Here is a 16,784-nt window from a genome sequence, read left to right as displayed (position 1 = left end):
GTCAGTCCACCAGAAGTGAGCCAGGAGATGAAATATCAGAAACGTGCAAAGACATCCAAGGTCACCGCACTGTTGTGGAAAAAGTGTGATGCTCTAAGGGTGTCAGATATATGAACTGTGGCCCTCCAGAGGTTCGGGATGACTTTGCAATGTTAAATAATTACAGTGGAGACATTAACTGTAAATTTTAAAAAAATAGTACCTGCTATTTCAACTGTAGGTCACAGCAAGAAAACTGTTCATGCTGAAGCTGTTGCTATTCCGGTTATAGGTCTTTGATGAACTTCTGATTTGCCTGATGATATCCAATTTGAAATAATCGATTGGCGGTGTGATTCAGATTTAAAGGACAAATTTGCATGCCGTCGGCTTGGACACATTTTATTAGTATCTCTTGCCAGGGTAATTGAGAGCCCCTTGCTGGAAAAGTTATGGGCATGTTTGGGACTATGTTCCTTTGTGAATAAGTTTCTCTGTAATGAGCATCAATAAAAACAAAACTGCACTCAAGGATTACGCACAAGCACTTAAATGACATGAACTAAAATGAGTTTGACACCAATGCTCCAGAGCATCAAAAACTGGAGTCTGCACAAAGCATTGTTAAAGTCCTTTATGTTATCTGGTTACAAATTGAAGCTTTTGTCAGTGTTAAACTTGTACCACATACAGGAGATCAAATCTATATTTGTACGTGTCAACAAAGAGGTAACACAGTGATGTAGGTGTAAACACTTGGCAGAACAAAGTAGAGTACGTGCATTGAGTGCACACTGTACTTTTGTGTGTGATGTGAGGTTAGACTTGTTACTAGGCACATGGGTTAAGGTTAAGGTTAAGCTTTGTGTCTATTTGTTTTTGAGTGTGTGCACGAGTGTGTATGTGTTTATGCGTAAGGGTGTGCTGAGTTGTTGGTGTGTGTGTGTGTGTGTGAGCAAGAGCGAAACAGGAACCTGGGGCTCTTATCGTTTCACTTCCCCGTGCAGCGCACTTCCTTGGACTGGCAGGTCCGCTTTATTTCGGGAGGCCTTGGGGTGTTCGGGAAAGATAAACACTATCTGCCATCAGGAAACTCTCGAGCCGTTTCCACGGGAAGTTTCAAATGGCTAAAGTAAATAAAAAGCCTTTTCACTGTATTCCACTAGCTGCTTTTACCCACAATAGCCATTCAACATTGTCGTCAAAGGTTACAGAAATGGAGGATCAGGATCTACATTCGCATGTCAAGAAAGTGAGACGGCTTATTCATCACTCAGGAGATCAGTGAAGTTTATATTTTGCTCATGTCCCCTCCTTCTCCTCACGTCATCTTTCCCATCACTCCATCTTTACATCATCTGTTTCCCCTACAGACGTCCCAGGAGGCTTCAGCGTGAGCCAGAGGGAGGAAGCCAGAGAGGGCGGAGACCTTCAGCTCACCTGTGTGGCCAATAAGTACCTGTACACGGCTTTGTCATGGCAACGGGTGAACGGCAGAACGGCAGTGCTGAGTGGTCAGCAGCTCACATCAGGGGAGTTCTCCAACTCTCAGGTCCTGTTGCTAAGCAACCTCACAGCCAGAGACTCGGGAGCCTACAGATGCTCCGTCCGCCACCTCATCACCGGACAGGAGACACACCTGGACACACAGGTGCTGGTCACAAGTGAGTGGTCGCAACTTTATGATCTCCCATCTAAAATCTTAGAATTAATTTTTTTTTTTACTTTTAAAAGAATAATTTTACTTTGTTACATGGATTTTATAAACAGTAATAGATCAAGTATTATTCTCATTTATATCAAGCATTTTTGAAATCTTTTTTTTTAGCTTGCTGTGTGCACACAATGTTTTATTTTTCTGACAATTTGTTTAGACTACGCTCCAAAAAAAAAGTACATAAAAAATGTAACAAACTGATTCACAATGAAAGTATTGAAAGCTTGAAATGTCAAACATGGTATCAAACAAGATAGTAACACAAAAGACACAATAAAAAAAATAATAAAAATAAAACCAACAAACAATCAAAGCAAAGAAGGGTCATAATCATATGACTTTCATAAGTAAATATCTAACATTTAACCACTACTGAAATTTAAATACCACTAAACTACAGGGGCACAGATGAGATTTTTGTGTAATTTGGGCTTTAATAGCGCTCAGTGGTTACTTTCTTAATAGTCTATAGGCCGAAGGTTTGCACTAAAAAGCCACTGGAGAATTCTTATTTGAAATCATGAACACTGTTAAACAAAGGCCTACCTGATCAACACTAGCCACATATGATGAAACTGTTATTTGTCTGGAATCACCCACCAAAACTTCACGCCTTATGCAAAATATGTTTTATTTAAACATTTGTGCATGGACTCAGAACTGTAAACAACAACACATTTACATAAATAGAACTAAGTATGTATACTGTAAATGAAATTCACATTTTAAATGACAGAAGTACTATTAGGAATTCCCAAATTTACTGTCTAGAAGCAGACTCACTGAAGGAGCCAAAAACATCTCTCCTCCTTTCATTACCCTGAACAGACTTGTATGTCCAGTACTTACATTGTTTGTTTTTTGATTGTTTTTTTGTTTCTTCATTTTGTTTCTTCACTGAATTGAAATCACCCACTCTGTCATAGTAGACAATGGTCTGATCACCGCAACAGGCACAGGTGCAGCTACAGGGTTTCTCTTTAGGACCCCGGGGAGTGAGAGTCGTGCCTTATGGTGTGTTCATTGTACACTGAAAGTCGGAACTTGGAGCTCGAAACAACGTAACCCTAAAGTTGAGCGTTTCCCAGCCTCACAAACGTACAACAAAACATGTAACTATTGTTTACGTGAGTAGCAGATAGCGTAAATTATATGTCTGGCTGATGAGATTAATTAATTGGGGGGTTCTGATTAAAATTCTGACTTGGAGTACAGAAATTCCGACATTTGTGCATAACTGGAAGGCACCATCAGTCCTAGCACACAAACGCCGGGCTGTCAATATGAATCTGAGGGGGTCATATCCCCCCCATCCTAGTGCCAAACCGACACCCCAATCATATTTAATGTATGATCTGTATTCCACAATTTCAACTGGAAGTTTCTTAAACGTTTTTTTAATGTTCACTAATTTAAAAAAAAAAGAAAAGAAAAGAAAAGAAATATCCTGGGTAACGTAGATGTTCAAGTTTGAATTAATGAATCCAATTTTAACCATTTTTTAAATCTGAGCAATTTAATCAGATCAATTCTTTTCAAAATAAAATATGTCAATGCTATAAATTCAGTGCTATTTTTATTCAGTTGCGACGTGCAAGAGATTGAAAACCTCCTCATGGTCTGAATTATTTAGTGGTTTCAGGGTAGAACAAGGGCCCTTGAACATGTCAGAGATTAAGGATGTTTATTGTCTCGGGGCCCCAAGTAAGTCAAGGCATTGAATTTGTAGCTTTTCAAAAAAAAGATTTAAGTTTAGCTCCCTCTCAAAACTCTGTGCACATATATGTTGCACATACATACAAACAAACAAACACCCACACTCTCTCACAGAGACTTGCTGCTTGGGAATTAGGTCCCCTCAACTTCCTGGGGCCCCACCCTGCCTTTGCTCTTGCGCTCCAGCTCAGCACCTCTTTCACGTGGGAATGAGCTCTTGTCTGGAGGAAGAACACACAATGGCACTTCCCACAATGCCACATTTACAGGCCCTCACACAGGGCCGGAGGAACAATCAGCCAATCAGACACTGTCAGGCCATAGCCCCCGTGGACAATCATCAATTGTTGTCCAGGAGGAAGATAGGGGAAACAACAATCAGTCGCCTTGGTTAAGTGACTTTTCTTCATGTCTTTTACTGCTGTTCTCTATACAATCAGGGATCAACATGTCCACTTCCTCCGTCTGGATCCCCATGAGGGATTTGCTCGAGAGACAGGGTGACCAGAAAAAGAGAAGGGGGAGGCCGAAAAGGGGGTGAATGGTTAAAATATTAAAACTTAGGGATAGATTCATGGAGCAAAGTCTAATTATAGTGTTTGAGTATTGTGGTGTAATTATAGTGCATGCAATCGAAACTGTATTTAACTCATTGTGTACACTCCTGGGCCAATAACCATCCACATGATAAAATAGTTCATTGTTGTTTCTTAGAAATGAGTTACCAAGTATTTCAGGGTGAGTAAGGGGCCCAAGAAAACCCACGTCAGCTGACTCACAGGTTGAAACCAAGGCTACTCTTCTGGAGAAAATGTGTCACTACTATTGCACAATTATTGTCCAAAAGTGGCGCTGGTCCAGAAAACAGTGGGAAAAAATAGCACTGGTTTCACTTCATCACAAATCTGTTTCAGTCTATAAATAACTACAACTGTACTGAGGCAAGCTTAAATACTGACTTTTTCTTAGGTAATATGCAGTGTTTCAAGAAATATTCAAATATTTATTAAGTTAAAGCAGAAATATGATAATTTAAAGATTACTTAAGCAGAAGTACTAACAGCAAATTTCATTACAGCGGCTATAATTTAAATTTCTATATTAACAATGGATTAAACCGGATTGTATCTTGCATCTTTTAGCTAATTGTTTTGGTTTTCAGGCCCACATCACTGTTATTTTTAAGTCATGGCCAACAGTTGTTTTCAGCAAAAAAGCTCAGGAAACTCCCTTTACATCACTTTCTCAAACTGCAAATGGACAAACTTGGCACCAAGGTGAACATAAGCTGCATTTCCACCGCAGCAACTTTCTCGGACTTGGAACTTTTGGAGGAACTCCCCACAGGGATCATGGTTTAAATTAAGTTACGGGAACATATTTAATCTCCTAAAAAGTCCCTTGCCCGGGGCGTCGTACTTTCCAAAAGTACAGCAACTTTCCTCAAACCACAATCTGCATCCGCAAACAAGTTTGCATCATCAACATGGAGTTGGAGAAGAAAGCACACATTAGATAGGACCAAATTTCGTCACTGTTGTATGGTCACACACAAAAACGATGTGTAAAAATAGCCATTGCTTCTCATGTACGCAGGCGACAACGGGCTGAACAAACCTCTTAGTTTCTTGAAGAGTTTTTCCAGGGACTAAAGTGTGTGGAAATGTAATTATAGTTGGGTATTTGGTAGATTTACAAAATATAATTTTCTCAGAAATTGGCAGAGACCAAAACCAGGAGGGTAAATATTGGACTAACACTCACCACTACCTCCAAAACAGTTATTGCTGGTTTAAGTATCGAAAGTTGAGAACTTAAATTAAAGTGTAAGCTGTATTATGGTTGGTCCAATTGAAAATAGATTTACTTTATATACTGTTGGGAAGATAATAGAATAGAAAATGCACTGTCTAATTAAGTATTGTACATGATTTAATGTTCTTAGTTACATGAATTCTCTGATAATATGCCAAACAATACACAAGCACACAGTCTATTATTCATGTTTTGTGTGTTTCAGTTTTGGAGCCTCCAGTGCTGCTTAATAATTTGACAGATTGTACCGTCAACGTCAGCAGCTCAGTCATTCTTAGCTGTCCCTCTGAGGGCGTCCCACCCCCAACCATCACGTGGTACAAGGATGAACGTGCTCTGTCTCAGGGATCAGGTAAAAAAAAACAAAAAAACCCAACAACAAACATAAACATAAACATGTAGCTGTATTCTGTATTCAGACTTTGTACCATTGTATTCAGGTATTGTGATATCACCAGAAGATGGGACCCTCCATATTGATCGTATTACAGGGGAGGACCAAGGCCTGTATACGTGCCAGGCCACCAATGAGAGGGGATCTGCAGAGAGCTCTGCCTATATATGGGTCAATAGTGAGTATCTGTCAACCAGCAGTATTTTTAAAGCATCTGTGCCTTTGATTGACTGTGTTTACGTCTTCTCAATGATACAACTCTTCCATATATGGGTATGTCTGAAGGTCCATTGTTCTCTGTTCTGTAAATAGATGTATCGTCTGGACGTATAGAACAGTATTTCACATTGTTTTTATGGATGTAGTATTAATACACGGAGACATAGAGTATCAGTTCTATTAATGGAAGCTGATATGTCTGTTTCTGAATAAACATTGATCAAAGAAGGTCTCAAGATAACCCCAATGTGGGACACACTTGGCCTTTTGTTCAGTTTCCCTCATTCACACACACCCACACTCACACACTCATACGTCCGGTGGTGGCAGAAGAGGCAGTGTGGTTCTACTACATCCCCCAGTTTGAGCACCGTTCCCTGGCAGAAGTGGTGGACGCGCTTCCCAGTCTGGGTCTGGAGAGAAGAGTGACCATGAGTGTGTGTTTGTGTGTGTGTGTTGTTGTGTTCTGATCAGTCAGGAAGGAAACTGTCTCCCCTTTTTATTTCCTCTGGAAGGACAAGGCCTGCATCTCAGTTCCGCACTGCAGTGAACTGTGGGCATTTCTATTTCTTCACATTAAAAAAAGACCAGAATAAATAAACTAATGGTTTAATGAGGAGGATGGATGCTTGTGTTTATGGACGTATGACGGTGAAAACACAGTGCCCCCATTTGGGGGGGTGGAGAAAAGTACACACAACATGTGTCTAAAAACCACAATTAAATGTCTTTTTTTTTGTCCTGTGCAGCTTAAACATAATTTAATGTACAAATTAAGGTTAATTAAGCACTAATGTGTATTTGTGGTTTGTGTGTATGTGCAGGTGCCTCAGAGGCCTCATTTCTTGAGATTCCCACACTCACCTGTACCTGTGTGGTGGCCACTCTCTTCTGGCTTTTGCTCACGCTCTTCATACGCAAACTGAGACAGGTGAGAGGGAACAAAAAAAAAAAAAGGGTTTCCTGGTCTTTTATTATCTTAGCTTCATGATCGAGGGCGTAGGTTTGCATATGGATATTTCGATATTTCGAGACACAAACCCACGCCCTTGTTCCTGATTATGTTACTGGCAGAACGTACAAGATTTCCATTCATCAACAGCGTTGCAGGCATTTCTCTTACATCCTTCCATTTTCACTTGAGTCATCGTTATGTTACCAATATTTGAAAGTGAGTTAATATGTTTGTATGGGTGAATACGTGTAGTTGTCAGGGTTTTTTTACTGGGCTGTTTGCAGCTCTTCCAGGCCTTTGTCCTCTTCATCTCCAACTATAAACTATAGAAAACAAGTCAGTTTGTTTGCATAATGAACAGATTAGATTAGATTAAATATTATTGCCAGTATACTCTAAGGTTAGTCTGTTGTCTAGCTATGTCTAACTAGGTATAAAAAATAATTAGTAGTTCAGGTACAACAATATAATATATATTATATGTAATATATTCTACAGATGTAAATAGTAAAAAACAAAATAGCACAATGTCTGATTGCTCAACTTTCTCATTTGAATGCAAGAGGTTAAACCACAATCTAACACAGGTTGATTTTTAACTAACAATGCTTTTTGGTGCCATGATTTTAGCCCTCAGATGTTGGAGTTTCCCATTAGCACCAGAATGCATTTTCAAAACAGTCCTAGTATAATCTCCACTTTTGAAGAACACAGGTAATAGTGCAGAACATCAGTTTTACTTGCATATTTGCTCTCCTCCTTCTTCTTCTTCTTCTTCTTCTTCTTCTTCTTCCTCGCCGGAGAACAGAAACTGTTTTAATGTTGACTTATTTTATTTATTTTTCAAAAATAAAGTCCAACAACTCAAACACCAAACAAGAGTACCTGTCGATCATTCTGGACACCGGAGAGGGGCCGATAGAGGAGCAGTGTGAGAGACTGCAATACGACCCCAACCAATGGGAGTTCCCCCGAGAGCGACTCAAATTAGGTACACTTCTTTTTTTTGTTTTAAAAAAATACATGAATAAGATCATGATTAAGTTGAGCTGTGTGGGATTTGAGAGGGAGAGAGGGAAGGTGTTTAAGATCACAGCACAGATACTCAGATTTTCTCATAGGTCTTATCAGACTATTATTGGGAGTGACTCTCATTCCATTAATCAGACTTTGTGTCTGTGTTGTCTAATCAAGTCCAGCAGGTGGGGGTGTTAACTGTGTTGACTGGGACTAATGAGCTCTCACTATCATCAGGGTGGAGTTGGGTTAGTTAGATGGACTGTTGATGGGGTCTCTTATCAGCATCTCACATCCGGGATGGATGATGATAGTAATTAATAAAGTTGCTCAATTAGACACAAAAACACGCCCGCTGTCAGCATCACTCACATTCTTTGTCCCCCCCTCAGGAAAACCTCTGGGCCGTGGAGCCTTTGGGAAGGTGATGCAGGCATCTGCGTTTGGTATAGACAACAGCACCGGCTGCAGCACTGTGGCTGTGAAGATGCTCAAAGGTATAACATGGTGTCCCTGGCTTCTTGAGAGAAAAAAATTATAATTCACTCAATGTGCCACTTTTGTTTTTTCTGCCTTTTGTCCACCAGAGGGAGCTACAGCCAGTGAACACAAAGCTCTAATGACTGAACTGAAGATCCTCAACCACATTGGAAATCATCTGAATGTAGTGAATCTCCTGGGAGCCTGCACCAAGCAGGGAGGTGTGTGTGTGTGTGTGTGTGTTTTCCAAAATGTGCCAATAAAAATATGCAAGTTCATCTTTACGTACAGCCACTGACAAGCTATGAGCTTGTGTGTTTGTGCTCTCACACTCACTTCTCATAATTATTTTTGTCATTCATGTTTTTTCTGTGTGTGACCAGGACCACTGATGGTCATCGTCGAGTATTGTCGCTATGGAAATCTTTCTACCTTCCTGAAAAGCAAGAGGGAAGTGTTTGTGCACGATGTGGTGAGTCTTAAAAGCACAGTTAAAGATGCTGTCTTGATAGATACATTTCACATAAGGCATAAAATGTCACACATGGCCCACACTTCTCCTTACAGTTGAGAAAATAGCAAAAACAATGACTTGGTGCTGCACGCACTTACAAAGTCATACGCTCAGAAACTCACTTCTGCATTTATTTGAGGTTTGAAGGTGTTATCTGTTCTTGAGCAGGATGTTTACTTCCTTAATTTCTTCATAGTTCTAGAAATAACTAAAATAGTGGACCCCATAGATCATTTTCATAGAGCAAAACATCTCATCTTCACAGCATGTTGAGCCCTTTATAACCTTTAAATGTCATAGTTTTCGACCTCTGTCATACAGTACTCGATAACATTTGACTGGTTTTTCCCCACCGCAGCCAGCCAAAGGGCCAGGATGTGTCTGCAGCGTGTCTGACAGCCAGAGCAACATTAGAACAGAGTTTGATGAGAGAGATGATAAAGAGGATGAGCAAGGTAAGACAGGCGCTTAGTGAACATGTTCCTGTTTGTGCATAATCAAACTGCTTGATTAAAATCTCCCTCATACACATACCCCCCCCCCCTCTCTTTCTTCCTCTAGATCCCACACCTTTATTCCTGGAGGATCTCATTTCCTTCAGCTTCCAGGTGGCGCGAGGGATGGAGTTTCTGGCCTCTCGCAAGGTCCGATATTGATACTGATGTGTGTATTTTTGCGTGTGCGGATGGAGGTAAACGTGTGATTCATATGTGTCGTTATTTGTGTTTCTATAACAGTGTATTCACCGAGACCTGGCAGCCAGGAACATTTTGCTTTCTGACAATAAAGTGGTCAAGATCTGTGACTTTGGCCTGGCCAGAGACATCTACAAAGACCCCGACTACGTCCGCAAGGGAGATGTGAGTACACGAGAGCAACCACTGACCTCGTCACTGAGGTGCAAGGGTATCACAGAATACCAATGAAAGAGGGAAATGCCATATTATTCAACATTTGGATAATGATCAGTTGTTATTAAAATATTTTGTGGCATGGACTTTAATTCTGAACTCATTACTGGAAACTGAATTCAACCTAAAGTTCTGTAATCAAAGAAACATTTTTCACACAAATATTTTTCCAATTGGATCAGTAAATAATTCAGATTGTGTGTTTACCACATTACCGCACTAACTACAGAAGGGAATGGTTATTTATGTGATGTGTTTTGCGTCATGTAACTGTTGCTGACAACAAGAACTTCTTGTTCATGTTTTGGAAATGTTAAGAAATGAAAATCACGTAACATTTTTTCTTCAGCTGGCCAAACTTTCAATATTTCCTCGCAAGACGTCTTTTGTAACCCTGTTATGTGATTGGCTGGCAGGCTCGCCTCCCTCTCAAGTGGATGTCTCCAGAGTCCATCTTTGACAAGGTGTTCACCACCCAGAGTGACGTATGGTCCTACGGCATTCTGCTGTGGGAGATTTTTTCTTTGGGTAAGAATCCCTCTCTGAGCATGAAGTGGAAAATATAACTTGAAACAGAAGCCCTGCAACAAACACTAAGATCTAATACCTTATGATCTTATACTATTCAGATATTGATGTATGGATGTGCGTGTTTATCCAATAGGAGCGTCCCCGTACCCTGGTCTTCACATCGATGAAGAGTTCTGCCACAGGCTGAAGGGGGGAACAAGGATGCGAGCGCCTGAGTACAGCACACCTGAAATGTGGGTGGATATGGGTTTTTTTAAACACTGACCCTACTAAAATCATCAGAGGAGGCAGGGATACAGTTAAATAAAAAACATAGATCACTACAGGGGGAATCAGTGACCCAGACAAAACACCTGTATCTTTGTGTGTGCAGTTACAGCACGATGCTGGCATGCTGGGAGGCCAGTCCCTCAGATCGACCCACTTTCCCTAACCTGGTGGAGACCCTTGGAGACCTGCTGCAAGAGAGGGTTCAGCAGGTCCGGATTGTTTATCCTACATCTTCTTTTTTTTTTACACAAAAGAAAGAGACACAAATGGTCTGACAAGTGCAACAATTCTTCCTTCTATTGCGCAGGAAGGGAAGGATTATATTCCTCTGGGATCTTTTACACCAGGAGACAATGATCGCAGCGAGAAAGAAAACCCGCTTGCAGTCACAAACCTGAGGTAAGGAAGCAAGAAAGAGGAAATGAAAACATTATGCGGATTGGTATACTGCATGTAGGTCTGAGCCACTGCACCTTAATGTACATGTGCATGTGCATGAGTACTCAAGTATTGTAGTGAAGTGCTGTAGAAGTATATTAAATACAAAGGAAGGTATAGAAATGAAAGGTGAAGATGTGAGAGTGATGTAAGGTATATGAAACAACAGGAAACGGGTTGAGAAAGTTGGGAAATTTCCAACTCATGTTTTTAATCTGAATCTATTCTATCTAGTTACATGCGGGGTATGGCCACACTTCAGATTTTTGAGGAACTGCACTGCGAGGAGCTAGACAGCTCTGATGTAAGAAAACACCTTTACTTCTTCTTTACCACACGCAAACACACACTTGATCCTCACTTTGTCAAAAATGAAACCACATACAAATTTCTGAATTTTGTCTGAAAAAACAATGATAAGCTGCATGTCTGCGTCCCCTCTGTTTCAAGGATGAGCAGAGTGACAGCGGCATGGTCCTACCATCCGAGGAGCTGAAGCATTTAACTTGGAATAACGGCGCCAAGAACAGGAAACTCAGCAGGTGATAACGTCTAATCTCTGACTGCTTTGACGTGTCAACTATCAACCCAGACATTTCATGCTCTATAGAGAGAGATCTAAGATTTAACACTATCCCTACAGTGACCTCAACACGTAAGCTGAACCCTGTGACCTCCATTTGTGGCATGCTACAACAGAAAATCCCCTCAAGATCCCCTCTTACACTCATCACAATATCAATACTAACTAGAAAACTGCATTTCCTGCGGAAAATCTGTGGATCCTTCTGCTGAAATGCCTGATACAAAAATGTGAAATGAGTAATTCAAAAATTGTAAAGGATTTAAAAAAGTTGAATACATGTTTAATAGTCTCGTGTACAGTTTAAAGTTTGATTGAAGCCTGTAACGCAGACAAAGTATGTAGAAGTAGTGGAACTTCAAAGTGTTGAAGGTTTGTAGAAAGATTTGAAGGTTGTGAATTTGAACGTGAAAAAAGTTGAATATTTTAAAAAAGTGTGAATGGTACAAATAAGTGAAATAATAGCTATCATGTCCTAAATGAGCTGAACGTTGTGATATTTGAATGTTTTCTGTAGGACAGGAGTTGTTAGGTGCCAAAAAACCTAGGTGGAAGAAAAATAAAGATTTGAAGAGCAGCAGCATTCGATTCGATGAAACGATTTCTCCACAACAAATAGCATGAGTGGATGTTGACATAAAAAGCATAATAAACCAAGATAATGACTCTTATTTTGTATGTTTTTTTTTTGTTATGTTCAGGTTCTTTTCCTTCACTAAGTGTCGGGACAAACAGGCACCTTTCCTGTGCGGTGACACCACAGGTCTCCGTGACGACGACCCGTCTATCTTGCCGTGTGATTGGGAGTCTGACGAGGACGGCTCTCCTCCTCCGGACTACAACTCTGCTTTCCTCTACCCGTCCCTCTAGCATATGTTCCTGTCTAACTCTTTTGACGACTTCACACAGGGTATATATATATATATTTTTTTCTGCTTGTCCTTTTGAGTCAGTCAGAACTCACGCTGCCTTTAACCTTTGCTGTTTGCATCCTCTACCTCATCATATTATCTCCACGTATTCTGATTTTCTCTAGATTTAACACATGCTGGAAGCCTGTTCAGTGTTACCAAGTATTATCTTGCAATACCACACGTAACCCCTTCAAGAGCAGCTACGTATTACCTGATTGTACTCATCACAGTTATGCAGAATGTATTTACCAACCTACAACTACTAGAGCTTATTGTATTGGTACCTCATGTGCTGAGCTTTGTGAAGAGGAACACTGCTGTATGAATTAATTGTTTCTCCTACACAATTACTATGCTGGAAAAGAAAAAAGTTGTTATCCACTGAATTATAATATGTGTTAGACAGGATGTATCTGTATTTATTTGAATGCTGTAATCATTTCCTGGACACTTGTTTGTGAATGTAAATATTCACTCAGTTGTTGGTTTATTAGATAGTAGCTAGATACAATTAGTCTAACGCAACAGCAATAAAATGTACTTTCATAAAGGTTATAATGTTCAGTTTTATTCGAAGGGTGGACAAAATATTAGAAAAACCCTTCAGCAAAATATGTCATGCAGTTGAATCATCTTTTTAAAACTTTAAGAGAAACAATATTACAACAAACACAGTCTATTTCCCTGTTTTGGATGGAAAATCTGACATTCTTTTATTCACCCTCAAACAAAAATCCAAATTTAGTGAGCTCCAGCGCTCCTGCTGGAGGTTAGTGTGGATGACTTTCGGCAGACCACACTGACATTTATTAGTCGCGCCCTCATGTTAAGCCTTTCTGGAGAGGACTGTGCCATTTGGGTGCGATCTGATTTCTCATTTTACCTTTTCGTACCTTGGAAAGATTTCTTTAGAGCAAAACATATTCCTTTAGGCCTCAGCGGAAGCGACTCATACCTTTTGAAGATCCTCTGATGCTCCAGTGGAACCGTCCTACCAAAGTCCTTCTTATTCACATAATCAACTCTGTCCACATTAATGAGAAAATGAGTTTTACCCTTCAATTACAAAAGGAGAAGGGGGATAAATACTGGGATTGATTTTAAATCGGATTGTTGTAACCATGTAAACCTTTGTATTTGTATTCTTTTGATCTTGTGGTCCATGACCTGTACTGATTCAGATGCAACAGACCTTGTCTGTTCTATGTTCACAAGAGCTAAAACAAAATATAAGGGCTGTTGTATACATTGGTTTTAGCTAGATATACCTAATAACCAGACAAATGAGTGTATATTTAATTCTATATTCATTATGTTTTTATATAGAATCAAGTCATTAAGAATCGACATGCGTATAAACTTCTTCACGCTGCCTTTTGCAATATATTTGTATTTCCCAAATTATTGAATGCATGAACATTATTTCAGTTAAGTGTAATGATTTCCCCATACATATTCCTTTTTTTTCTCCAAACCATTCAAGTTAAATTATTTTTTAAGCAAAACATACCAAACATTTACGACTTCCAGCTTCTCATTTATGAGAAATTGCTGCTTTTCTTTGTCTTCAGTGACAGTGATGTGATTATTTTTTTTGTTTTGGACAAAAACATTTGCACATAATTTGCATGTTTTATAAGACCTAGACCTATATCTACACACAATCTATATGTATGTATGTACTTGACAGCATTTTGATCTCGTTTCTCGTTTTCAGATACAGATTGCGTTAACAGATTTTACATGTGGTCTGTGAATTAACAAGAAAAACTGTCAACTAGCTCACATTTTTTCAAACAAGTGAGATATACATCACACAAACATTGTCGACCGTTACCAAGACAAACTTCAAGGTTTGTGCAGCCTTGGTGCATTGTATTTGCTTGTATTTAGTTTTAAAGGATGCTTAATCATTGAAAATGTTTTTAATGTTGTCTCTACGCTTCTATAAACATGTTTTAAAGCATTTGATTTATGTCCTTGAATGCAAAAAAAACCCTCACAAAAATCCTGCATGTATCAGTTTTGGTATTCTTTATTAAAATACTGCTGTACACACAAATATTGCAAAATTTGAGACAATGAACACAAGAGGGGCATAAAACATACTAAGATGGTGATTGTAGGTGTGTTGATGTGGGGGAGGAGAAGATGGTCATCACTAATATTAACTGGAGTGTGTGTTATTGATGTGGAAGATGGTGATATGAGCACTGACATTGTGTAGGCCGAGTTGGGGGCGTGTGTGTGTCTGTGTGTGTTTGAGGGTTTTCTAAAGCACCACATTCACCAAATGTGTTTTTGTCCGTTTTTACTAAAACTGAGGAAGTAGTACATGATCTTACACAGCTGGCTCCCTGCAGGTTTGTTGCCCTTGAGCACAGGCCATGAACATCCGTGACAACCGTCTGCAGCCAAGACACTGTTCTCAATTGAGCCCTTCACCTCAATTTGTCTCATATCCGACAGCGCTGTTCACACACATTACCTTGGTGTTCTACGGTATTACGTTTGTACACATTCTGCCAAAAGTACTGAGAATAAAACGAAGGCAGAGGAATCAAGAACAGAGCTTGGACTGATCTCTTTACCTCGGGTTTGCACTCGATTAATTTGGTCAGTGTCCTGTGCTTAAGGGCGACACGAAACCCCTCACAGCATGATCTTCACAATGCCGTTAACTTCCTAAAAACCTCAATCTGAAGACGTCCCACCCACTCCCACTGTAGCTCATCTATCTGACTGGACAGGGGGCAGCCAATGACAGCCAAAACACATTCAATCATTGGGCCCCTCCAGCTGTTTGTCATCCTGAGAGAAATCCAAGCCTTTCAGAGTGAGTGCAACAGCCAGCGACCACTGCTTTGTCTCCAGCACGAATGTATATCATGATCTTTAAAAGTCAAATTAAAAAAAATAAACTGTTGGTGCCCTGATCCTATTCTCTCCTTCGCCCTCCACCCCTTCCCCCTTTCCCTAAACCCCTGCTGGAATTGGTCCACAGAATAACAAAGAGTTGAATTGAGGCCAAAAATTAATTGCCCTCATTCCCTCCCCCCCATCATGCATTCCTGCACAAAATCTGAGCAAAGAGAAAAACCAGCTAGAAAAATCACAAAAAGCATCACTTTTTTTTCTCAAATGTCGAGGGGCCCGAGACCCCCTGAGGGGGCAGTGAAGTGTGGGATGAAAGCAGGAAGAAGAAGGGAGAGTAAGAGAGAGACAGAGAAAAGGGGACATTGGGGGGGCGGGGGACAAAATAAGGACATTCCACATAGAGGCAGCTGTGGCTCCACCTCAAAAGAAGCCCCACCCGCGGGCTACACCCAAGTGCTGGACAGCCAGACCGAAAATGACCCATCCTTGAGCAGTTCATGTCACGATAGCGTCCATTTAACCAAAGGTGGTTGCTGTGTACGTAACAAACACTTGGTTGACGGCATCAGGAGAAGACACCCCTTCCACAGTGCCAACAAAAAAACACATTTTAACCCCCCCCAGATCTCAAGTCCCAGTCCATGCCGCTTGCCCACCCACCCACACATATGAGCCTCCACAATCTCCTGAACTAAAATGTCAGAAATCCGCAGATTTTTTTTCCAGTTTTACAAACCATTCCCACCCACCCAAGTGGTTTGTCCTTTCTGAGGGGGTAACCGACAACTAAGGCAAAGGTGGGCTGGCCCATTTCATGAAACAGGTGCCATCCCACCCCAACGAAAGCCTCGAGTGGTGTGCCCCTGTGTCCTAGTGCGTCATTATGAAGGGGTGTGGTCTCCAGCCTGAAGAGGGACACAGTCAATAGAAAAAAAGCTGGATTTCTTTGTTTGTTTGTTTTTTGTCATTCCTAGTCTGCTCTTGTATTTATGTCCGTGTGTGTGACTTTAGCTCTCTGTACACCCTGTAGGCCACTCACACATATTCATAAAAATAACAAAAAATTAACAAAAAAATTAAAATCTTAGTGCATCCTCCTCTGAAAAATAAACCCCAATTGTAGAAATAAACAATAAAAGCAGGAAAAAAGTTCAAAACCTCATGGTTTGTTGTTTCTCGTTTTGTTCCCCAAATCTAAAAAAATGTCATCATACTTGTTCGTCACAGCTTCCGTATTTGTCCTTTTTCTTTTTTTTTCTCCTTTTGTTTTACGATTTTCAGCTGCGGGGTTTAGGAAAACTAAAAAAAATACACTTTAGAAAAAAGCCTTCCTGGTGTGACAGGGTCAGTGTATGTGACTGAGGTTCACGAAGCCCTGCCCCGCTGCCTTCGCCATGCTGATGTCATCTCCATGAGCCTGGTCCTCCCCCTGTAGTGCAATAGTGTGCTCCAGG

General features: G+C 40.4%; 1 protein-coding gene across 3 annotated transcripts in view; it reads left to right on the top strand.

Moving 5' to 3' along the window:
• The window catches only part of flt1 (fms related receptor tyrosine kinase 1), a 37,780-nt gene extending 21,312 nt beyond the window's left edge, over positions 1-16,468 (top strand). For 2 of the 3 annotated variants that reach the window (XM_027274095.1, XM_027274097.1), the window contains exons 13-30: positions 1,353-1,643; positions 5,433-5,579; positions 5,668-5,799; positions 6,665-6,771; positions 7,651-7,786; positions 8,205-8,309; positions 8,400-8,513; positions 8,676-8,764; positions 9,165-9,261; positions 9,368-9,450; positions 9,544-9,666; positions 10,134-10,245; positions 10,382-10,481; positions 10,622-10,727; positions 10,826-10,917; positions 11,191-11,260; positions 11,407-11,498; positions 12,241-16,468. In XM_027274095.1, coding sequence (XP_027129896.1) covers positions 1,353-1,643; positions 5,433-5,579; positions 5,668-5,799; positions 6,665-6,771; positions 7,651-7,786; positions 8,205-8,309; positions 8,400-8,513; positions 8,676-8,764; positions 9,165-9,261; positions 9,368-9,450; positions 9,544-9,666; positions 10,134-10,245; positions 10,382-10,481; positions 10,622-10,727; positions 10,826-10,917; positions 11,191-11,260; positions 11,407-11,498; positions 12,241-12,409 — 2,165 coding nt within the window. In that variant the 3' untranslated portion in view covers positions 12,410-16,468. Of the gene's footprint in view, positions 1-1,352; positions 1,644-5,432; positions 5,580-5,667; positions 5,800-6,664; positions 6,772-7,650; positions 7,787-8,204; positions 8,310-8,399; positions 8,514-8,675; positions 8,765-9,164; positions 9,262-9,367; positions 9,451-9,543; positions 9,667-10,133; positions 10,246-10,381; positions 10,482-10,621; positions 10,728-10,825; positions 10,918-11,190; positions 11,261-11,406; positions 11,499-11,599; positions 11,674-12,240 lie in introns of those variants that run through there. The other variant, XM_027274096.1, reaches the window with a different exon arrangement.
• The last annotated feature ends 316 nt before the right edge of the window (positions 16,469-16,784 follow it).

The sequence above is a fragment of the Larimichthys crocea genome, chromosome XXIII (assembly GCF_000972845.2).
Source record: "Larimichthys crocea isolate SSNF chromosome XXIII, L_crocea_2.0, whole genome shotgun sequence".
Classification (NCBI taxonomy): domain Eukaryota; kingdom Metazoa; phylum Chordata; class Actinopteri; family Sciaenidae; genus Larimichthys; species Larimichthys crocea.
The sequence above is the reverse complement of the archived record's forward strand: the minus strand, read 5'-3'. Positions and strand labels throughout refer to the sequence as shown.